This window comes from Panthera tigris, chromosome B3, assembly GCF_018350195.1.
Source record: "Panthera tigris isolate Pti1 chromosome B3, P.tigris_Pti1_mat1.1, whole genome shotgun sequence".
NCBI classification, from domain to species: domain Eukaryota; kingdom Metazoa; phylum Chordata; class Mammalia; order Carnivora; family Felidae; genus Panthera; species Panthera tigris.
In genome coordinates this window covers 29,270,610-29,295,885 of record NC_056665.1, presented here as the reverse complement: position 1 = coordinate 29,295,885, position 25,276 = coordinate 29,270,610, and the positions used below count along the sequence as shown (strand labels likewise).

At 46.1% G+C, this 25,276-nt stretch overlaps 1 protein-coding gene and 1 pseudogene across 1 annotated transcript; one reads left to right on the top strand and one right to left on the bottom strand.

The window, feature by feature from the left end:
* Nucleotides 1–330: 330 nt before the first annotated feature.
* Nucleotides 331–5,322, bottom strand: ISL2 (ISL LIM homeobox 2). Its single transcript, XM_042987676.1, has 6 exons — nt 5,265–5,322; nt 4,203–4,392; nt 3,660–3,922; nt 1,590–1,873; nt 850–1,017; nt 331–447 (listed from the first exon to the last, which is right to left on the bottom strand). The coding sequence occupies exons 1-6, from the start codon at nt 5,320–5,322 to the stop codon at nt 331–333; spliced, it is 1,080 nt and encodes a 359-aa protein (XP_042843610.1).
* An 11,963-nt stretch (nt 5,323–17,285) lies between these two features.
* On the top strand, nt 17,286–18,139 carry LOC102951504 (annotated as a pseudogene).
* The last annotated feature ends 7,137 nt before the right edge of the window (nt 18,140–25,276 follow it).

The following is a 25,276-nucleotide window of genomic DNA, read 5'->3' as shown; positions in this document are numbered from 1 at the left end:
TGCGCGTTCTCCGCGGGTAGGGGGCGCGGACAGAGCGGCGGCAGCCACGCGGAGCGAGGGAAGAGAAGAGGGCAGAGCTAACTCTAGTAAATCCCAAATTCTGGTTTTGAAAAAATAAAAGTTCTTGGATCAGGGCTCTCCGGTCTGGTGAAAGCAGGTTGCATCCTGGCGCTTTGGGCTGTCCTGACTGCTTCTCTGTCCTCTCTCTTTAAATAACAATAATAATAATTACAAAGGCGAGAGAGTTTTCGGAGCTGGAATGGCCAGAGCATGGGTGAGTCTCATGCAGGGAGCATGCGAGGTCCGCGGGCTGGCGAGGATGGGGTCCCCTCACGTCTCCACGGGACTCGGCACCATGCTGTTGGGGGTGTCCGGGAGCTGCGAGGACAGGGAGGTCACATCGCTGCCGGAGGAGTTGCCTAGCGAGCCAGACTCAGAGAAGGAGACCTGGGGGTGCAGAGACACCAGGAAAAGGCAGGTGAAGAGATGCGAGAGCTGGTGCCCCCAGACCGTGTGCTCTGAGTTGAGGGTGTCCCTTAGGGACAAGCCACCGGCTGGGAGCAAGCCCTTCGGGGAAGTGGGCCAGGTCCCCAAGCGCACTCTAGGGTATTAGGGCGAGAGCTGGAGTTGGGTTAATCCCTCTACCTGCCTCTTGAGGGCTTTAATCCAGGGAGACTTGCTTTAGAGCGAATTATGTATGGGCGGAGGTGCAGTTGCAGTCCCCCCCACGTATGTCCCCTCTCATTGTCTACGACCGGCCCCTGGGAAGTACCCCCTTCCCACCTCGGCCCAACGGCCAAATCCCACCCCTCGGAGTAGTGAGGTCGGGTGGGTAGGGCAGGACCTCACCAGCTGCTGGAAGGCGGGTTGGTCCAAGTCACTCTGGAGGGCAAATTCGCTGAGGGCTTTCCACGGTGGCTGGTACGTCTGCACCTCCACTGCGCTGCCCTGAACAGCACTCTCGTGGCGGATGGGGCTGCCCGCCACGAGGGGCGTCCCGGTCAGTCCTTGGAGGCTCTGAGGGACAAGTGGAAGTGGAGGTGAGGGCCGCTCAAGTTAGGCCTTACCTCTCCCGCCGCCTTTGGCACTGAGACCCCAGGCATTGGCCCAAGATATGGGTCCTGGTTTTGGGGGAGACGCACATTCCACCGGACCCAGGTGAGCCCTCCCTCCCCAGTTAAGATGCCCCAGACACAGAACCTCCACCATAGTCCAGCTTCAGCGTTGGCAGCCAACAGAACAAAGGAATTTGAGGCCTGTATTCCCATTTTTCAAGAGGAAAAGTGTTCAAACCAAGCCATGCCAAGAGGACACAACCCGCCGGGACTAGCGGGAGATGCCTCCTGCGGCTCGGAGCTGTGCCAGCTCAGGTCTGCCGCTGGAACAAGGAGGAGACCCGACATCAGGTACAATAATTAATGAGCCTTAATCCCCAAGGTAAGCCTTTCTCTGAACGCACAAACAAACGCTTTTGGAGAGTCCAGTTGCCCCTGGATGTCCCCAGAGCCCGCCCTGAAAAGGGCACCCAGATGCTGCCGCGAGAAGTCGAGGCCCCACCTGACCCGCTCCTCCGCTGCAGGGTCCCTCACCGTCTTGTCGTTGTGTTGCTGCTGCTGCAGCTGCTTCATGAGGATGGATTTCTTCTTGTCTTTGCAGCGCTTGTTCTGGAACCAGACGCGGATGACCCGTGGGCTCAGGCCCGTCATCTCCACCAGCTGCTCCTTCATGAGCGCGTCGGGCCGCGGGTTGGCGGCATAGCACGTCCGCAGAGTGTGCAGCTGCTTCTCGTTGAGCACCGTCCGCACGCGGGTTGTCTTCTCCGTCTGTTTGTGCACGTGCGGGCGCAGTGAGGGCTGCCGGCCCGACGCGGGGTCTGCGAGGACAGGCGGACAAGACGTGAGAGAGGGGCCGCCACCCGCCTGCCCCGTGCCCCACCTTGCGGCGGCTGAGCCCTCCGAGGCCCTATTTCGTTCCTTTTTCTATTGCGTTGATTTCGTTTTATTGTTCGTCTCCCTTTCCAATTGTTCGCCCTACCCCGAGGGAGCTCTGCATTTTCGTCCCTTCCCTAGTTCCCCGATCGGGCTACCCCGCAGCGCTGTCCCCGGAGCTCCATCAGGGCGTGGGAGTCCTGCGCTACGCCGGCTGCGGGAGCCGGGTGGCCGCTCCCGGCTGTGCCTCCTCCACTCACCCGACCCAAGGAATGCCCGTTTGGGCCCTGCGGGACGAAGGAGGCCCTCCGGAAGAAGTCGGAGTTTCAGAGGAAGAAGAAGGAGGAGCTCCCGGGACTCTGAGGGGGAAGGGGACCGACAGGGGCCCAGAGCGCCGCGCAGCTTTGGGGTTAGGGGGCTTGTCTCCCGCTCTTGGGGGCCTGCGAGAGCCATTCCTCCTCGTGCAGAGACCACTGGGACAAGGCCGCGAAGACCCAGCCTGGGGTGCGGACGGTCCTCAAGGGACCAAACGTTCTTCACTGCCAGCTCTCCGGCCTCAGCTCTCGGGTCTCCTCGTTCAAGGCTCCAGCTTCCCTGGCCCGGCGCAGCTCACCCTCCCGGCCGGAGCGCAGCGGCTAGCATTCTCGGTTGGCTTTGGGAACTCTCAACCCCGGGTAAATAGCGCCTGACCCCCGCGGCCGGCAGCCTGAAACCCGTAACACACAAAAGGGAGTACCTCTGAGACCCGAAATCCGGTGCACTAAACACCAGCTTCATCCTGTTTCACACCCCCATCCAAACTAGGTCCACACACCCATGGATATATGCCGCACTGTTTCAATTTATATCCTCCTTCAGGCATTTCTAGGTCTGAATAAATATTTACAAATAGTCCATCCAGCTCAATTTCCTCATTCTATAGGAGAGGCAAGAGAGGACCAGAGAGGGGAGGAGCAGTACAAAACCACAGAGCACCCAGAGGCTCAGCCAGATCTGGAGATTGGTGCTTCAGGTCTGTGGCTGCCCAGCCTGGGGGCACCATCCTGCCCACTAACCACACACTCAGACCCCATCTCTGGGAAGCTCCTGATTAGCACCCAGGGCATCATCCCTTGAAATGTTTTCTATGACCCCAAGTCCACTGTGCCACCACACTCTCCCCACGGAGAAGCACTCTGCTAAGTTGTTCATCAAACTGGGTCTCAAAACACAAATACAGACACCGGCTCTTTGTTGCGGCGGCTGGCCTGCTAGTTGGCGGAGCCCAGGCCCAGTTCTGGGATGGGAGATGTATTCCTTACACACATACCCCCAGGCAAACCTAGCTTTCCTCTCTGGCAGTAACACACAGTGCTTGTAATTCCCCATACAAGTTTCCCAGACAGGCACCGCTAAGATTCTGTTGTCATTCACGCTCCTACTCCTGGCAGACCGTCCCACATATTCCTGATCATGGAGAACACAATTTTCGACAATTCCCCGCATGCTCACACACTCCTACACACAATCCTTGTTCATGTTGATCCACAAACGTTTTCCCCCCCCCCCCCACACACACACTCTGCTGTGTTCCTAGCCACAGATCTGCACTCACACAGAAACACACAATCCTGGCAAACGGAACCGCGCACGAGTGACAACTTTTCGTCCGAGCACAAGCACTCCGGTAACACACACTCGCACGTGCACTCACAACAGCGCAGGGGGCGCCGGGCCCCGCGCGCGGCTTACCTGGCAGATGCAGGCCGCGGGCGCCGGGGAGCGGGCCGGGGCTGCGCGGGCTGCCGGCCGCGGCGCGCTCCAGCAGGAGGCCGTGGTCGGCGCGGCAGAGCAGCTCGTGCTCACGCAGCGAGAACTCGTCGCCGGGCAGCAGCTGGCGGCTGCACACGGAGCAGCGGAAGCACTCGATGTGATACACGCTGTCCCGCGCCCTCATCACCAGATCGCTGCTGCTGAAGCCCACCTGGCACTTGGCGCACTTGATGCCGAACAGCCTGCGGGCCCAAGGCGCGGTCTGTGTCAGCGAGGGGCCTGAGGCCCGCCTCGCCTCCCGGTCTGCGACCGGCTCCGGGCACGCGGGCCCAGGACGCTTTGTGGCCCACAGGGAGCTTGCGGGGACCGACCCTCGGGGAGTTCGCAGGCCCAGACGCTCACGGCGGCACACGTTCGGAGTAGGAGTGGCCTTCTCTCCAGGCTGGGGAGCGCAGACAAGCCGCCACCCCCAGCCCCAGCCCCAGCAGGCGGTAGCTGAGCCCTGGCTCTCGCCGGCCTCACCTGACATAGTCCCGCTTGCAGTAGGTCTTCCCGTCTCTCACGAAGCACGTGCACGTCTCGTCCAGGTACTGGCTGCACTCGGCGCACTTGAGGCAGGCGGCATGCCACTCCAGGTCGGGCGACACCCGCAGGATAAACTGGTCGTGGATCTGACTCCCGCAGCCCACGCACATGGCCGTCCCGGGCTTCTCTGCCAGGGAAGGGCGCGGGACCCGCGTCAGGCCAGGCTCTCCGGACCCGGTCTGGGCCTCGGCCACGCCAACCCCAACCCAACCCAACCCAACCCAACCCAACCCGCTCGCTCCCTCGTTCCCTTTCAAGAATTGCGACCACAAGAAGGAAGTGGGCTTTCTAAACGTCCAAACAGTTGGAAACGAAAAAACAAAACCTTCTGAATTTGCGGAGGCTTTTTGTCTCCTCTCCACCCCCAATTTTTTTTTCCGCTACTACATTCATTTGGACACAGTCATTTTATTGATATATCTTGTAACTAAAAGCTAATACGTAGGGGAGAAGAAAGAATAAAAAGACATTTAAGCACTGCGGACGCCACCGCATCAATACTGAACGGTGATGTTCCGGCATTTCCGTCCACACACTCCCTCTTACAGCGACTCCCTCCAATCCCAACACAGACACATCAGCTTTCATCGGAGTCTCCTCTCATCCTCTCTGACATTTCTTAAATATCCCATATCAAGCTAGAGAAATCTGCCTTCTTGGAAAGGCCAAAAAAGACATGCAAGCAAGCAAAAGAGCCCATATTCCCCAGTCAAACCTAGTTGCCCTAGCGCAAAACAGAAGCAGATTTCACAACCTGAGGTCAGCCTAGCAGCCTAACATTGAGAAAGAATGTTTAATTGTAAATTAAAACAACAGGATTCCAAAGGACAAGTGGCCTGCAGGAGAAATGCATTCGTTTTGTTTTTTTTTTTTTTTTCTCTCCCAGTGTCCTGTCAAATAGAAGCCACTTGTAGAATCCGCTAAACATTCTTCTGCATTAGAAATAATGCATATTACACACATACACATACACACCCACATACAGAGAGAAAGACTTACTCTTGGAATGATCCCCCATAGCACCCAGAAAAGGATAATGAAAAATAATATCCACCATGCAGAAAAGAGATGTGCACAAAGTGTGCGGGCAGGGGCAGAAGGACGAGGGTCGCGCGCCCTGCCTCGGCTCTTTGGTAACTAACTCCTCCTGCCCCGCTGAGTTGAAGGAGCGATTCCGCACCGGCCCGCACGCAGCATGACGTCAGCACGCACTCGCCCGGGGCCGGAGCTGGGGGCGGGACCTGTGGCGTCATGAAGCTTCCCCAGAACCTCGGGGGATGCGGGGGAAGTAATGGGGACCTGGGGGCTGTAGGGCGGGGTGGCTTGGGTGGAAGGCGAGGGTGACGGGGGATTGGCTGCAAGGAAATGGACAAACCCTGATTGGCCCGGAGTGAACAATGGAGCGCAGCCCCCTCGTCCGAAATCTACAAGGATCCTCTCTCCGGCCCCCTATCGTGCTATCCCTGCTGGACCTTGCGTCACCGCCGAGCTGGCTCCGCGGCCACCGCAGCTCTGAGCTTCCTCATGGATTTGCCGGGCAGTCTCCGCAGGCGTGCCCGAGCGGGGTGATGGATACCTGGGGAGGGGGTGGGGACGGGGGGGGGGGGGAGGCCTCTCCTTTAAATGCTCCCTACTTTCACAAATAAAAAAATTTAAAAATCCACTCTTTTGGAACGAGAGCTAGGGGAAAGGGAGGTCTGTTTGGACATAACCATCACCGTCCAGCCGATCACCTTTCTCCTCTCGTGCGCCTTTGTCCTCAGGGTACAAGCTAGAGAGAGAAGTTAGGGAACGACCACTGGCGTTTGGATAAACTCTTTTTAGACTTCCCCCATCCGCCCGCCTGTGGAAAACTTCTCCAAGTTGGAGCATTAGATGGGTAGCGCCAGAACGCAGAATTCGAAGACGCTTGTCGGATCCTGATTCGAGCCTTGACTTGCATTTGGAGGTTTGGCGGGGTGTGTGTGTGTAAGGGAGGGGGGGTAATTTAACACGGACTCCCCTCATCTTTTCCCCACCCGAATAGCACAGCTCCTTCTAGGAACAATGCTGGGGTCGAATGTATGTCCTACTTCCCAAATAAGCGATTTTTATAAGCTCTTCTGTTTGATTTCACAAACCAACTGCAACGCAAATAATCAGAAACAAATGTAGCGCGCGGGGTAATTTACTATCTGTGCACTGGTTTGTCGGTCCTTAGAAAACCCAAGACTTTGGAGCAGAATCCAAGCATTTCTTTCTTTCAAAGAAATCGCTGTGGGTTTTGTTTGAAAGGGTTCAAAGACTGGCACATGAATTATAAATAACATATATCTAACCATGGTGGCTGTTGTTTTCCCTTTAATAGGTGCACCAAGAACTTGGTGCGCGCCTTGGGGTAAAATGTCAGACCCTGGCCCTGGTGCCCGCGGGCGGGTCGGCCTGAGGGTGCGGTCGAGCGCTGCGGCCTTTCTACTAAAAATCTAAGTCTGTTTGGCCTCAAGCTCTCGGTTGCTCTCTGGGAAAGGGGTGCAGCCAAGGGTGCAGGGAGAGACTTTGAGGAGAGTTCGGGCTAGGCCCTCCATACACACCAAACTCGCTACTTGACAATGGTCCACGCACAGCCAGAGAGCGCCCACCCGCCGCCCCCGAGCTGTGTCTAGTGCTTCACGCCGGCAGTCCCGTCGTCCCGCAAGGCTTTCGATCACCGCCACTACCTTTGAAACATCTTGTCACCAGTCTGGTTCTTCCGCACATAAGGTTCGATCGCTCTGCTGACAAGCCATTTCTTGCGTCTTTGGCTACTAGCTCCCACAAAGGGCGCTCACCCTGGGTGTGTACGGAGCAGGTCGGGGATGAGGAGAATGATGCGTTTGAATATGTTTTTGTAAATAAATGGCGTTGAGGAGCCAGGGGAAGGGCAATCTGCGCTTGTATCCTCACCAGGCTACTCTGTGACCTAATGCATCTTATTTTACTTCTCTGTCCCTCAGTTTCCTCATGTGTAAAATGGGGAATAAAATAGTAGCTATCTCTACTATTGTAAGAATTAAACGATTCTCTGGAAAAGGCTTAGAATGACACTTGACGTATACTAAGTGTGCAATACGTGTTAACTGTGATAATTATCATTATGGTTATATCTTTGTGTTGGGAGCCTCTGTGTAGGCTGTGTCTTTCCTGCATGGGTGTCTGTGTGTGGAGGGGAGGTCTAAATATGTCTGTGTGTATATCATCTGAAGATTTCTTTGTATATCTCAATGTGCATTTGCTCTGTGTGTCTGCTGTGGGGTGGAAAATCAAAAAGTGTGGCTTGAGTGTAGTTTGCATACAGGTGATGTCTGTGTACCTGGGTATGTGGTCCTGAAATGGGGGCATGAGGTGAGCATATTGGTGAGCTAGGCTGTGTGCCTGGGGCATGAGCTTCCTCCTTAGGCCACTCTAAGCCTCGCCTGGTTTCCAGCATCTGGCCAGGAGCAAGTGACTAGTCAATAACTCAAGTTTGAAGGCCACCAGGAGAGGATGCCTCCAGCAGAATCTTAGGCCTGGACTTTAACCCTCTTCTGCCAAGAAGAGAAATTTATCACCACCTGGAAAAAAACAATCTTTGAGGCCATCTTAGGGGGAGGGAAGAAATAGTCACCTCTCCTGGAATGCCAGGAAACCAAGTCAAGAATTAATATTTGTTCAGACCCTACCAAGTGCAAATCCCCTGTTATGAGCCTACCAGATCATGTTATGACGTGGGTAATATTAGACTCATTCAATCCCCAAGGAAACTGAGGCTTCCTGAGCAGACATGACTGTTTCCAGTCACAGGGTAAGTCAGAGCTGACATTCAAAGCCAGGTCTGCCTGGTTCCATCTCCCTTGCTTCTTTCAATGTGGCCGCTGAAGACCCACAGAGGTATGGTTCTACCACTCACCCCCTTCACCTCTCTGGAGCTGTAAAGCCAGCAACCTGTTTCAGGGTCCCTCCATGTGGGTCTCCTGGGTCACAGCCACCCCTGGGAGACCAACGCAAGTGTGGGAGAAGAGAAAACAGAGAAAACTCTTACCCTGGCACAGCCACAGGGCACCATTGACCTGGCCCTGCCCTTGTTTTCTGCCTCCTGGCGGCTCCCGGGGTACCCTTCTAGGGGAGGCAGGGGCCACAACACTCTGCACATCCCAGGCTACCACAAGCAGGAGACCTGGATGCCTGCTTTGCTGGGCTCTGGAACACTGTCTTCCCTTAGTAGAAATAGCAGCTTGAGGTCCGTAGCTCTGCATTATCCCATAAAACTAGCCCCAGCTGTGACCCTCCTCCTGGGAAGATTTCAGAAGCACAGAGAAGTCCCCTGAATTCCATCTCCCCAAATCTCCTCACCCCATCACTGCTGCCTAAAACTCTGCTCACAATTCCACTAAAAGGTCAGCTTACTGTGCAAAGATCCTTAAGAAAGAACAGAATAACAGGTGGTCATTCACACTACAGTGATAGTGGCTCTTTCCCTGGGAAGGAGACCTGAGAGAAGGAGCAGGAAAGCACAAGGCCCCAGGGTTGGGAGGTGGGTCACCAAAGCAGGCCAGCTGGCAAAAAACCCACTTTTATTATTTTACAGTTTTGCTTAGTCAGTCCTCCCATCCTTCCTTTTCTTCCTTTTCTTCTACAGTCTAGCACTGGAAAGCTGGAAGAGCCTTTAGAGCCTCTCTCTTCCAGGTCTGTGTTTGACAGAGAAGAAACAGACCACCAGAGAAGGTGGTCATCCTCTCCCTGCCTGTCCATGAAAGGACAGATCCTGCTTGGGGCGCCCAGACAGCTCCCCCACATGCACACACACACACACACGCACGCACGAACACATGTGCACATGTGCATGTATATATGGACACACACACGCACACACGCATGCCCACACATGCACACACATACACACATGCATGCATGCACATGCACACATATGTGCACACACATGCACACACATACTGGACTTCCTTCCCCACTAACTGCCTTCCAGATCTTACCTACTCAAGAGACCCTCATCTGCACAAAGATGTTTTGTCTCCTTGTTTCCATGGAATCACACACATGGGGAGGAATACTGGGTATAACCTACATCTTCAACAGCAGCATCATAATAGCTATCATATCGGCCTCTTGCTTGGGGCCCCCTTCACACACATGGCTGCCCTTATACTCACATTTCTAGAAAGAAGTTACTATTGTTTAAATTATCCCTACTTCACAGATGAGGAAACTGAGGCTTGGAGAGGTTAAGTAATTTGTCCCAGGTTACAAAGCTGGTGGAGCCTTTGAACAAGCCTCTCTGCCTCCAGATCCTGCTTATGGAATCATTACACCATCTTGCTTCCTGATCATTCACAAAGGGGATGCCACAGGAATGATGCCCACCCAACACAAAGAAAGTTGATGCCAGTGAAAAGGGCATTAATCTCTACCATGAGTATCAGAAAGGAAACCGAAGCCCAGAGACCTTGCACCCAGCATGTGAGTGACAGAGATGGAGCTGGAAGCCAGGGCTCTTCCTGCTAGCATCCCTGGGGATGGGGTTCTACCCTTGCCCATCTGAGGACCAGCCCACCTGGCCCTGCCATGGCCGTAGGCCTCTACTTTTCTCCCAAGGCAGTTGGAGATGTTGTGTAGAACAGGAAAAAGAGGCCTCAGCATTCACATCATCACCCACCATCCAGTTCTGAGAACTCAGCTTTGGTGTGGAGTTGGGCACCAAGCTTCAGAGAAAGCAACTAAGACCTGAGAAAAGGAAGAAACTTGACAAGACTCTAGGCCTCCGGACAGGCAGACCTGTGCTCTCATCTGAGGCTCTATCACCTGCCTCCCACTGACTTCCTTTGAGCAAACAGCCACCCAATGGCACTGCTGGGCCCCTCCCTTCTCCTGAACCCTTTCTCTCTTCCCTGACGCCCACTGAGCACTTGCGGCAGGCTGAGTCCTGGGTTAAGTTATTGCAGACCATATCATTTAACACCCAGGTTGTCCATGAAGCCAACCCTGCCTCTAAGGCATTGAGGTAGGTTTTATAGTCATCTTTCAGCAGCTCAGAAATGAATAAACCAATAACTGTCACATGTTAAAAACAACTAGTAAGAGGTGGTACTGAGACTCAAACCCATGCCCTTGCTAGTCCATGAGACTAGTTATAAACTTGTGCTTTTGAGTTTGCCCCAGATGGGACAGTGGACATGTGTCAAAGTCATTCTGTATTAAGAAAACCATGGTCTATATCACTCTTTTCCTTGGGAGATCAATAAGATAATTATAGAAGGATGAGAAAAATGAACCCTTTTTAAAAACATAAGGGAGCTTTGTTTCTTTCCAAATCACACCCTGAAGGCAGCTGCAGGGAGAACCACCAGCTCTAGATTTTCAGGGAGAAGGCCAGGGGAAGGAGTTGTGCTTGGCAGTTTGGGGAAAAGTTGCATATTTCCTATCTTTCCAGAAGGGGGAACCCTCGCCACCTTGGCATGGCCTGGGAGTGCTTCTGAGCAGTCTGGCCCAGCACACTGGTGTTCCTGTCTTCCGCCGGCCCACATCCTCATGGGGCCTCCCTTCTAGTCACTTAGAGCGAATCCCTTCCCTTACTGAGATCCAGGTAGTGGGTAAAATGAGAAAGAAAAGAAGGGAAGGAAAGAGGGAGAGACTGAGCTCCAAAGAGAAATAGATTCACCAAAGCAGGATCAGATGGTGGTTTTGCAGCGAGGCCAGCCTTTTGCAAATGGGCCAGGCTTCAGGCTGGGGGCCTGGATGGACAGGGTGTGCTTCACTGAAACAGATAACAGGTAGAAAAGAGAGGAAGATAATGGTAAGTGACAAAGAGTCTCTCCTTTGACCAAACTCCAGGTGGGCTCCTCTGAGCCCTTTTTCGACTAGGTCTCCACCTTGAACAAAACACTGACATGGTTTCTGACAGCTCAAGGTTATATCCACAGGACCACCCTACCGGCCCCCCCACACACACACTCCCTAAATGCCTTCCTAAGAAAACTCAAGGCTGTCAAGAGAATTTACTGTTTGTTTCTGTCAACATCTGAAGATAGGACCTTTGTCTCCCAGCCTCTTTGGGAGGGAAGAACCTACCTTGGATAAGCAGTTAGCAAACCCACATGGGTTTCTCCTGAACCAACCCCTACTTCCTGCTTTTTGTACTTTTTCACTTCTCTGACTCTCCTGAACCCCCGTCCCCTCCCCTCCCTATTCCCTCATTCTCCCTTTAAAACAGCCAGTCACCTCTGTACAAGTCAAAGTTGAGTTCAGTGCACATGGGACTCTGCCCTGTTACTATACTATATTTCTGACTAAAATCAGTCCTTGCCACTGTACCTAGTGTCCGGCTTTGTTTACCTTTGACTAGGGGTCAGCACCGTGACCTAGACTATAACAGGAACACAAAGGAGGGACCTAGAATAGAATGGTTGGAAAGTCTTCCTGGAGCCCATGGCATCTCATCTGAGCCCTGTAGGATGAGTATGATTCTTCCAGACCAAAAAGGAGAAAGGAAGAGGGAACGGTTTTGCAGAGAGAGGAAGGAGGTGTGTAAGTCATGTGCATTTTGGGGGAAATGTGAACCTGGAGTCAGGAAGGATGTGGGCAGTGGCGCACACCATCCACAGCAGGTCCAGGTAGCTGGGCTGTCACAGAGGAGACAGATGACAAAAGACTGAAAGAGAAGTTTGGGTTAGACTGCAGGAAGCCTCAAATGCCAGGCTGAGGAATTCTGATGGCATTCTTTCGGCGAAGGAGAACTGTGATCCTGATGTAGTGTGAAGAGATTCAGATGGGGAAATGGCATGAACATAGCTGTTCTGTGGAAAGATGAACACATGGATGAATCAAGCAAGGCAGGAAATAAATGGGACACAAGTCAGGAAGGTGTGGGAGGAGGTGAAGAAAGAAGATGTGCTTGTGGACTTTGGGCCAGCCCCTCTCTCTCCTTAGAAACGGACAGGCTAGGAGAAAGCCTGATTTGGAAGAGGGGTGGATAGTGACCAATCAATCTCAACCATTTACATGGGGCAACGGGAAGGATCTCTATATGTAATCCTGAGGAAAGTGGAAAAGAATATCACTGCCTTGTAACTTACTTGCTAAAGATATTGAAAAAATATATCTGGGTTCAGATCCAGACCAGCATCATAGGGAACAATCCTATATTGTGAATTGTATCTTCCTGGGGTGGGAGTAGACTTCACATTTTTTCTGCTGTGCTATTCTGGGCCAGTGCCCTGAAGTCAGCGAATGTAGGCATAGAATCATATTTGCCCTGACTCATGTGGTCCTAGCATTTTCCTTTAGCAGTATTTCTAGATTCAAATTAGAGGAAGTGTCAGCTATCTGCTTGACTTGAACTTTAGTGATGCCTATTTTTCATTTTATTTCCCCAGGAGGAAAACTGAATATTGTAATAGGCTCCTCCCACTGCATAGATGTGGGTGTTTAGGTTTTGCAGACTTTGGGACCCACTTCCAGCCCCCTTACCAATCATAGATGCTCTCCTTTTATGATACTAAAACAAATGAATAATCACTTATTGTATGCCCTCAAATGTGAGGATGCCTCTTCACAAAGCTATTGTCATAACCTTTAAAGGTTTTGAAGGATGTCTTTTATTATCTCCAACACACATTCATAAGACGCTAAATACATGTGTTTTTTTCTCAGACCACAGACTTTTCAAAGACCACAGACTTATGTCCTATTTTGTCTCTTTGTCACCTTAAAATAAACTAGGAATTATAAATGACACCAAATATTTGGCTATTGTCAAAGCCCATCCAGCAACAATTTTTCAAAAGAACACAGATAGGATCCTCTTTCACTGGAAAACATCTTCTGAAGGCTAGAGTTACCAGCAAATTCCAAAAATAGATAAAAAATGAGATAATAGAATCTGGGTTGTCACCTCTTGTCCAATGGGATTATCTGATGTCTAATCATGGACAGATTGTGATTAATGTGATTGTGGATGGGACATTAATCCGATTCAGGAGGGAATCCAGTCAGATTTTCATCTGCTCCAAATGTGTAATTGGTTTGGAGGCAGCAGCAAAGCAGCTTGTACCAGATTTTGCCGCATCACGGTGATGAGGTCTATTTTGATCAGCTTGAGTTATGGGCAATATAAATTATTTATAGCCACTTTAGACATGCCTTATACTTGTAAAGACCTTCAAAACAAAATAACATTCCTCTTGCTATTGTAGGAATCTCATTCAGCCGAATCCTGAAGCCCATAGCTTGTAAAAAGCAAGGGAGAGAAAAGATTATAGGCCAGTAGGCTCATCATCAAGTACTGACTGAACATTACAAGGAACCAGAGGTTGAACCAGACTATAGAGGAGGCCAACTGTTGCATACAGAATGGTCTTGGCCCAAAAGGATTTTGCTGTAGCTGAGAAGAGAGACCCAGACTCGGGAAAGCACAAGCATCCACAGAAAGCAGTATGTGAGGCTCATTCAAGCTGAGCATAAAGCAGAATTCCTTCTGAACTAGGCAAGTTTCATGAAAGTGGTGGGATTTGAGCTGGGTCTGTAAAGGAGAGAAAGCTTCCACTGTAGCCTGTGAGTGAGGAGGGAAAGTGCTGGGGGCAAAAGCTGGCATGCACATGAACACTGGGTACAAGGAAGGATGGTCTGGGTGGAGGGAAGGGGAGATACTATTATTTATTGAACAGTTACTATGTGCTATGGATGGCACTTTATTCATCTCCTTCATTCCTCGTGTATCAGTAGGGTGCTTTGGGCTAATAGAAAGCCCAGTTAAAAGTAATACCATAAACAGGAAATGAGCAGGCTCAAACAACAAGCACAGAGGTAGGGCAGACTGTACAGTTGGATGACCCAGGGCTTCAAAGGTGTCATCAGCAGGTTTTTTTCTGTTTCCCTGCTCTAGTGTCAAGAGACTCAGCTCCATCCTAGGGATAGTTCTTATGGTCACAGAATGGCTGCCAAAATACCTGGGACCATATACCTCCTTGTCTGTGACCAGCAGGAGAAGCTGGCTTTCTGGGGCTCTCACCAAAGGTCAAGGAAGCTTCTTTTTAGAATCTCCCAGAAAACCCATTTTCTGTTTGACCCAAACTGGCTTAGATATGCCTATTCCTGATCCAATAACTGATAAAGAGTCAGACTCCTTTGTTGGCTTAGACTAACTAGTACAGGCACATACACACCACCACTGGTGTGTTGATAAATGTTTAAGCAGAACTGGCTCTCTAGGAGCACCTGGGTGGCTCACTCAGTTGAGTGTCCAAGTTTGGCTCAGGTCATGATCTCTCAGTTCATTAGTTCAAGTCCCACATAGTGCTTTCTGCTATCAGCCTGTCAGCAGACAGCCTCTGTCCCCACTCTCTGTGCCCCTCTCCTGCCTGTGCACTCCCAAAAATAAATAAATATTAAAAAAAACTGGCTCTCTAGGAAAGAACTTGTACATATACATATATGAGTATTATAAATTTATTTATACAAAGAAGTATAGCAAAGAATTTACAAATAATAAATATGCAATACGCTGTACTGTAAATTCCATATAGCCAATTGATTCTTATAGAATGCTTTCAATGATTTTCACCAAACTTTTGCTAACTTATGGTTGCGTAATTAAGTAAATAAATATCTTTCCTATAACCTAGCAATAAACAATTATAAAAATATACTACAATTAATTTTTTTGAGAGAGGGGTAGAGAATGAAGGAGAGAGAATCTTTTTTTTTTTAATATATGAAATTTATTGTCAAATTGGTTTCCATACAACACCCAGTGCTCATCCCAAAAGGTGCCCTCCTCAATACCCATCACCCACCCTCCTCTCCCTCCCACCCCCCATCAACCCTCAGTTTGTTCTCAGTTTTTAAGAGTCTCTTATGCTTTGGCTCTCTTCCACTCTAACCTCTTTTTTTTTTTTCCTTCCCCTCCCCCCATGGGTTTCTGTTAAGTTTCTCGGGATCCACATAAGAGTGAAACCATATGGTATCTGTCTTTCTCTGTATGGCTTATTTCACTTAGCATCACACTCTCCAGTTCTATCCACGTTGCTACAAAAGGCCATATTTCATTTTTTCTCATTGCCACGTAGTATTCCATTGTGTATATAAACCACAATTTCTTTATCCATTCATCAGTTGATGGACATTTAGGCTCTTTCCATAATTTGGCTATTGTTGAGAGTGCTGCTATAAACATTGGGGTACAAGTGCCCCTATGCATCAGTACTCCTGTATCCCTTGGGTAAATTCCTAGCAGTGCTATTGCTGGGTCATAGGGTAGGTCTATTTTTAATTTTCTGAGGAACCTCCACACTGCTTTCCAGAGCGGCTGCACCAATTTGCATTCCCACCAACAGTGCAAGAGGGTTCCCGTTTCTCCACATCCTCTCCAGCATCTATAGTCTCCTGATTTGTTCATTTTGGCCACTCTGACTGGCGTGAGGTGATATCTGAGTGTGGTTTTGATTTGTATTTCCCTGATAAGGAGCGACGTTGAACATCTTTTCATGTGCCTGTTGGCCATCCGGATGTCTTCTTTAGAGAAGTGTCTATTCATGTTTTCTGCCCATTTCTTCACTGGGTTATTTGTTTTTCGGGTGTGGAGTTTGGTGAGCTCTTTATAGATTTTGGATACTAGCCCTTTGTCCGATATGTCATTTGCAAATATCTTTTCCCATTCCGTTGGTTGCCTTTTAGTTTTGTTGGTTGTTTCCTTTGCTGTGCAGAAGCTTTTTATCTTCATAAGGTCCCAGTAATTCACTTTTGCTTTTAATTCCCTTGCCTTTGGGGATGTGTCGAGTAAGAGATTGCTATGGCTGAGGTCAGAGAGGTCTTTTGAAGGAGAGAGAATCTTAAGCAGGCTCCACACCCAGCATGGAGCCCGATGTGGGGTTAGATTTCATGATCCCGAGGTCATGACCTGAGCTGGAATCAAGAGTCAGACGCTTAACCAACTGAGCCACCCAGGCACCCCTACAATTAATATATTTTACATGAAAATGTTTAAAACCCTGGTGCTAAGTCAACAGGAAATGTAAAAAGTCTATGTGAAGAAAACTTTCTTGACTAGGGCCAGGTGGAAAAAAAAAACAAAAAACCAAAACACATAGAGTACCAAAATATGGTCCAGTATACCATTATTTATATGATGTCAATTTTGCTCCAATTAATCTATAAATGTATAAATCTATAAATGTAATTTGGCATGCCACAAATATAATTAAATTGCCAATGGAATTTGACGTAATAATTCTAAAGATAAAATGAAAAAAAAAAGTGTGTGAGAATAGTGAGGAAAGTTTATGAAAGAAGAAAAACGAGGGGTGTTTCTCCCTACTAGATATTCAAATGCATTATAAAGTTCTAATAATGAAAACAGTTTTATATTAAAGCAGAACTTGGCAGATTAAAAAAAATTAATGTTTACTTATTTTTGAGAGAAAAGGACAGAGCATGAGTAGGAGAGGGGCAGAGAGAGAGAGGGAGACACAGAATCTGAAGCAGGCTCCAGGCTCTGAGCTGTTAGCACAGAGGCTGACAATGGGACTCAAACCCACGAGTGGGGAGATCATGACCTGAGCTGAAGTCAGACGCTTAACCTACTGAGCCACCTAGGTGCCTCAGAGATAGCAGGCAGATTTAATATAACGTATTGAAAAGACCAAAATCAAACTTTTGGTTTGATATGATTCAGGAGAAAGGCAAACAATTTTCAGTATATATTATTGGTATATTTGAAAAAAATTAAGTCAGACCTCTCTGCACCACATCATTTACCAGAACCTTCTTCAGATGGGTTAAAAATTTAAATGTAATGGCAAAAACACAAAGATACTAGACTAAAATATATGTGACTCTTCCTGTAACCTTGGGATGAGGATGGGCCTTCCTAGTGGCACAACAAAGGTAGAGTCCAGGTGGGAAAGACCAATGGATTTGACCACATAATACTGCAATGATTGTTGTTCTTTCCAGGCATCCTCACAAGGGTGACATTGTCTTTAAACCCTGCATAGAAATCCCTGATGAACCACCATGATGCCCAAGGAAGACAGAGTGACCTGAAAGTCCAACTACTTCCTTAAGATAACCCAACTTAAGACCATCCAAAATGCTTCATTGTGGGAGCAGACAACATAGATTCCAAGCAATGCAGCAGATCCGCATATCCCTCAATGGGCAGGCTGTGGTGCTGATGGGCAAGAACACTGTGATGTGCAAGGCCATCCGAGGGCATCTGGAGAACAACCCAGCTCTAGGAGAAACTGTTGCCTCATATCTGGGGGGATTATGGGTTTTGTGTCACCAAGGAGGACCTCACTGAGAACAGGACGTTCTGCTGACCAGTAAGGTGCCAGCTGCCACCCATGCTGGTGCCATGGCCCGAGAAGATCTCCTTCTTTCAGGCTTTAGGCATCACCACTAAAATCTCCCAGAGCACCACTAAAATGCAGCTGATTAAGACTGGACACAAGGTGGGAGCCAGCAAAGCCACACTGCTGAATATGCTGAAAATCTCCCCCTTCTCTTTGGGCAGATCATCCAGCAGGTGTTTGACAATGGCAACCTTTGAAGTGTTTGACATCACAGAGGAAACTCTGCATTCCCACTTCCTGGAGGTTGTCCTCAATGTTACCAGCATATGTCTATAGATAGGTTACCCAACTGTTGCATCAGCGCCCCATTCTATCATCAGTGGATGCAAATGGGTCCTGGCTTTGTCTATGGAGACTGATTATACCTTCCCACTTGCTGAAAATGTCGAGGCCTTCTTGGTTAATCCATCTGCATTTGTGGCTGCTGCCCCTGTGGCCACAGCCCCAGCCAAAGTTGAAGCAACAGAAGAGTAAGAAGAATCCAATGAAGATCTGGGATTTTGTCTCTTTGACTGATCATCCAAAACAACCAATTGAGCCAACTTTGTTTGTGAACCTAAATGTTTACTTCTCTTACCAAAAAATGCAATGAATGTTTATTATTTATGACAAGTGGGATGGTACCCTTACAGAGAAAGCCTTAATGTATTGATGACTTAAGTAATTAAGTCATTCTTCAAAACAAGAATGCTAACAAAAAAATGGGCTACAAAGAAGAAAAAATCATAATCAATTATACATGGAAAAATTATTGTCTCAGTACAAATTCAGTAGCTTAAAATAACACCCATTTATTATATCCCTGTTTCCATAACTCAAAATTCTGGGCATGGCTTAACTAGGTTCTCTGCTTGGGGTCTTACAAGGCTGAAATGAATGTGTTGGCTGGGCTGTGCCACACATAGGGAAGGATATGCTTCCAGGCTCCCAGACTGGTGGTAGAATTCATTTACTTGCAACTTTACTTCATGATAGCTTGCTTCTTCAAAGTCAGTAGCACAACAAGAGAGAGAGAGAGACTAAGCAAGAGAGCAAGAGAATGAGATCAAGAGAGAATCTGTTGAGTCTCCATCTTCAGGCGGCCCTTTTAAAGGGTTCACCTAATTGAGTAAGGCCCACCCACTTTTGATGAACACAAAGTCAACTGATTAGAACTTCACTTACATCTGCAAAATCCTTTCATTTTTGCTATAGTTGTTAGAAAAAAGTTACAGCCATTCAAGGGGGAGGGGATTATACAGGGTTTAGATCTTTGGGGATTACCTTAAAGTGTACCCACCACATTAATAATGAATGAAAAGCAGATCAAAGCATGGGGAGGAGCCAAGATGGTGGAACAGCATGGAAGCTTTTTGTGTGTCTTGCATCCATGAAATACAGCCAGACCAACACTAAACCATCTTACGCACCTAAAAAACTGATTGGAGGGTTAACACAACAATCTGCACAACCTGAACCACAGAATTCAGCAGAAAGAGAAAAAATTCATTTTTATTTTCAATTTTTATTAAAAATATTTTTCTTTAATTTTTATTACTATATTTTTACTTTTGTGTAAATTTTTTCAAATTCTGTTTTAGTTCCATCATTTTATTTTAGTCTACTTCAGTGTATTCACTTTTTCAAATTTTCAAACTATTTCCTTTTTTCTTTTTCTTTTTTTCTCTTTTGTTTCTTTTCTTTTTCTTGAATGAAGAAAGAGAAAAACTTCATTTTTACTTTCAATTTCTATTAAAAATATTTTTCTTTAATTTTTTACTATATTTTTTGCTTTTATGTAAATTTTTTCAAATTCTATTTTACTTCCATCATTTTATTTTAGTCTACTACAGTGTATTCATTTTTTCAAATTTTCAAACGATTTTCTTTTTTCTTTTTTAAATCTTTTTTCTCTTTTTTGTTTCTTTGCTTTTACTTGAATACAGAAAAAGAAAAAATTCATTTTTATTTTTAATTTTTATTAAAAATATTTTTCTTTAATTTTTTTCTACTATATTCTTTACTTTTGTGTATAGTTTTTCAAATTCTATTTTACTCCCATCATCTCATTTTAGTCTACTTCAGTATATTCATTTTTTCAAATTCTCAAACGATTTCCTTTTTTTCTCCCCCACCTTTTTTTCTCTAATCTGTCAAACCACTTTCAACACCCAGACCAAAACACACGTAGGATCTAGCAACATTTATTAGATTTGTGTGTGTGTGTGTGTGTGTTTAATTTTTAAATTTTAATATTTTTTAATTTAAATATTTTTAAATTTTAAGTTTTCTACCTCATTAATTCTTTTTCTCCCTTCAAAAATGACAAAACAAAGGAATTCACCCCAAAAGAAAGAGCACGAAGAAATGACAGCCAGGGACTTAACCGACACATATACAAGCAAGATGTCTGAACCAGAATTTAGAATCACGATAATAAGAATACTAGCTGGAGGGGCGCCTGGGTGGCTCAGTCAGTTGAGCGCCGACTTCGGCTCAGGTCATGATCTCACGGTCCGTGAGTTCGAGCCCCGCATCGGGCCCCTGTGCTGACAGCTCAGAGCCCGGAGCCTGTTTCAGATTCTGTGTCTCCCTCTCTCTGACCCTCCCCCATTCATGCTCTGTCTCTCTCTGTCTCAAAAATAAATAAACGTTAAAAAGAAAAAATTAAGAATACTAGCTGGAGTCAAAAATAGATTAGAATCCCTTTCTGCAGAGATAAAGGAAGTAAAAACTAGTCAGGATGAAATAAAAAAGGCTATAACTGAGGTGCAATCACGAATGGATGCTGCGGCAGCAAGGATGGATGAGGCAGAACAGAGAATCAGTGATATAGAGGACAAACTTATGGAGAATAACCAAGCAGAAAAAAGGAGGGAGATTAAGGCAAAAGAGCATGATTTAAGAATTAGAGAAATCAGTGACTCATTAAAAAGGAACAACCTCAGAATCATAGGGGTGCCAGAAGAGGAAGAGAGAGAAGTAGGGGTAGAAGGTTTATGTGAGCAAATCAGAACAGAAAACTTTCCTAACCTGGGGAAAGTCACAGATATCAAAATCCAAGAAGCACAGAAGACTCCCATTAGATTCAACAAAAACCAACCATCAGTAAGGCATATCATAGTCAAATTCACAAAATACTCGGGCAAGGAGAGAATCATGAAAGCAGCAAGGGAAGGTCCTTAACCTACAAGGGAAGACAGATCAGGTTTGCAGCAGACCTATCCACAGAAACTTGGCAGGCCAGAAAGGAGTAGCAGGATATATTCAGTGTGTTAAATCAGAAAAATATTCAGCCAAGAATTCTTTATCCAGCAAGGTTGTCATTCAAAATAGGAGAGATAAAAAGTTTCCCAAACAAAAATTAAAGGAGTTTGTGACCACTAAACCAGCCCTGCCAGAAATGTTAAGGGGGACTCTCTGAGGGGAGAAAAGATTAAAAAAAAAAAAAAAGAAAGAAAAAAAAAATATATATATATATCTCAAAAGCAACAAAGATTAGAAAGGACCAGAGAACACCACCAGAAACTCCAACTCTACAAGCATCACAATGGCAATAAATTCATATCTTTCAGTACTCATTCTAAATGTCAGTGGACTCAATGGTCCAATGAAAAGACCTAGGGTAACAGAATGGATAAGAAAACAAGATCCATCTATATGCTGTTTACAAGAGACCCACTTTAGACCTAAAGACACCTTCAGATTGAAAATAAGGGGATGGAGAACCATCTATCATGCTAATGGTCAACAAAAGCAAGCTGGAGTAGCCACACTTATATCAGACAATCTAGACTTCAAAAAAGACCGTATCAAGAGGTGCAGAAGGGCATTATATCATAATCATGGGGTGTATCCACCAAGAAGACCTAACAATTATAAACATTTATGTGCCAAATGTGGGAGAACCCAAATATATAAATCAATAAATCACAAACATAAAGAAACTCATCGATAGTAATACCATAACAGTAAGAGACTTCAACACCCCACTCACAGCAATGGACAAATCATCTAATCAAAAAATCAACAAGGAAACAATGGCTTTGAATGACACACTGGACCAGATAGACTTAACAGATATATTCAGAACATTTCATCCTAAAGCAGCAGGATATACATTCTTCTCCACTGCACATGGAACGTTCTCCAGAATAGAACACACCCTGGGACACAAATCAGCTCTGAGCAAGTACAAAAAGATCGAGATCATACTGTGCATATGTTCAGACCACAATGCTATGAACCTCGAAATCAACCACAAGAAAAAATTTGGAAAGGTAACAAATACTTGGAGACTGAAGAACATCCTACTGAAGAATGAATGGGCTAACAAAGAAGTTAAAGAGGAAATTTAAAAGTATATGGAAGCCAATGAAAATGCTAACACCACAACCCAAAACCTCTGGGACGCAGCAAAAGCAGTCATAAGAGGAAAGGATATAGCAATCCAGGTCTTCCTAAAGAAGGAAGAAAGATCTCAGATACAAAACCTAACCTTACACCTTAAAGAGCTGGAAAAAGAACAGCAAGTAAAACCCAAAACCACCAGAAGACAAGAAATAATAAAGATTAGAGTAGAAATTAATGCTATCGAAACCGAAAAAACAGAACAGATCAATGAAACCAGAAGCTGGTTCTTTGAAAGAATTAACAAAACTGATAAACCACTAGCCAATTTGATCAAAAAGAAAAAGGAAAGGACCCAAATAAATAAAATCAAGAATGAAAGAGAAGAGATCACAACCAACACAGCAGAAATAAAAGCAATAATAAGAGAATATTATGAGCAATTATATGCCAACAAAATGGGCAATCTGGAAGAAAGGGACAAATTCCTAGAAACATATACACTACCAAAACTGAAACAGGAAGAAATAGAAAATTTGAACAGACCTATAACCAGTAAGGAAATCAAATCAATAATCAAAAATCTCCCAAAAAACAAGAGTCCAGGGCCAGATGGCTTTCCAGGGGAATTCTACCAAACATTTAAGGAAGAGTTAACACCTATTCTCTTGAAGCTGTTCCAAAATATAGAAATGGAAGGAAAACTTCCAAACTCTTTCTATGAAGACAGCATTACCTTGATTCCAAAACTAGAGAGTCCACTAAAAAAGAGAACTATAGACCAATTTCCCTGATGAACATGGATGCAAAAATCCTCAACAAGATACTAACCAAGCGGATCCAACGATACATTAAAAAAATTATTCACCACGACCAAGTGGGATTTATACCTGGGATGCAGGGCTGGTTCAATATCCACAAAACAGTTAATGTGATTCGTCACATCAATAAAAGAAAGGTCAAGAACCATATGATCCTCTCAAGAGATACAGAGAAAGCATTTGACAAAATACAGCATCCTTTCTTGATAAAAACCCTCAAGAAAGTAGGGATAGAAGGATCATAACTCGAGATCATAAAAGCCACATATGAACGACCCAACGCTAATATCATCCTCAATGTGGAAAAACTGAGAGCTTTCCCCCCAAGTCAGGAACAAGACAGGGATGTCCACTCTCACCACTATTATTCAACATAGTATTGGAAGTCTTAGCCTCTGCAATCAGACAACACAAAGAAATAAAAGGCATCCAAATCAGCCAGGAGGAGGTCAAACTTGCACTCTTCACAGATGACATGATACTCTATATGGAAAACCCACAAGATTCCACCAAAAAACTGCTAGAACTGATTCATGAATTCAGCAAAGTTGCAGGATATAAAATCAACACACAGGAATCGGTTGCATTCCTATACACCAACAATGAAGTGACAGAAAGAGAAATCAAGGAATTGATCCCATTTACGGTTGCACAAAAAACCATAAAATACCTAGGAATAAATCTAACCAAAGAGGTGAAAAACCTAAATGCTGAAAACGATAGAGAGCTTATGAAAGAAATTGAAGACACAAAAAAATGGAAAAAGATTCCATACGCCTGGATAGGAAGAACAAATATTGTTAAAATGTCGATACTACCCAAAGCAATCTACATATTCAATTCAATCCCTATCAAAATAACACCAGCATTCTTCACAAAGCTAGAACAAATAATCTTAAAATTTGCATGTCACCAGAAAAGACCCCGAATAGCCAAAACGATCTTGAAAAAGAAAACCAAAGGAGGCATCACAATCCCAGACTTCAAGCTACACTACAAAGCTGTGATCCTCAAGACAGTATGGTACTGGCCCAAGAACAGACACTCAGATCAATGGAACAGAATAGAGAAACCAGAAATGGACCAACAAATGTATGGCCAACTAATCTTTGACAAAGCAGGAAAGAATATCCAATGGATTCAAGACAGTCTCTTCAGCAAGTCGTGCTGGGAAAACTGGACAGCAACATGCAGAAGAATGAACCTGGACCACTTTCTTACACCATACACAAAAATAAACTCAAAATGGTTGAAAGACCTAAATGTAAGACAGGAAGCCATCAAAATCCTTGAGGAGAAAGCAGGCAAAAACCTCTTCGATCTTGCCCGCAGCAACTTCCTACTCAACAAGTCTCCAGAGGCAAGGGAAACAAAAGCAAAAATGAACTACTGGGACCTCATCAAGATAAAAAGCTTCTGCACAGTGAAGGAAACAATCAGCAAAACTAAAAGGCAACCAACAGAATGGGAGAAGATATTGCAAATGACACATCAGATAAAGGGTTAGTATCCAAAATCTACAAAGAACTTATCAAACTCAACAGCCAAAAAACAAATAATCCAGTGAAGAAATGGACAAAAGACATGAATAGACACTTCTCCAAAGAAGACATCCAGATGGCCAACTGACACATGAAAAAAATGCTCAACTTCACTCATCATCAGGGAAATACAAATCAAAACCATAATGAGATACCACCTCACACCTGTCAGAATGGCTCACATTAACGACTCAGGCAACAACAGATGTTGGTGAGGACGCGGAGAAAGAGGATCTCTTTTGCAATGTTGATGGGAATGCAAGCTGGTGCAGCCACTCTGGAAAACAATATGGAGGTTCCTCAAAAAACTAAACATAGAACTACCCTACGACCCAGCAATTGTACTACTAGGCATTTATCCAAGGGATACAGATGTGCTGTTTCGAAGGGACACATGCACCCCCATGTTTACAGCAGCACTATCAACAATAGCCAAGGTATGGAAAGAACCCAAATGTCCCTCAATGGATGAATGGATAAAGAAGAAGTGGTATATATGTACAATGGAGTATTATTTGGCAATCAAAAAGAATGAAATCTTGCCATTTGCAACTACGTGGATGGAACTGGAGGGTATTATCCTAAGTGAAATTAGTCAGCCAGAGAAAGACAAAAATCCTATGACTTCACTCATATGAGGACTTTAAGAGACAAAACAGATGAACATAAGGGAAGGGAAACAAAAATAATATAAAAACAGGGAGGGGGACAAAACAGAAGAGACTCATAAGTATGGAGAACAAACTGAGGGTTACGGGAGGGGTTGTGGGAGGCGGGGTGGGCTAAATGGGTAAGGGGCACTTTTTATTGAAATCCCTTTTCTAAGCACTGAGAATACATCTGTGAATAACACAGACATAATCCCTACCCTTTCTCATGAAGGAGGAGACTAAGGGACAAGTGTATTTCCTTAAATCTATGGGAGCAGAGACGGTATCAGTCTCCTCTCCTCCATCTTCTGC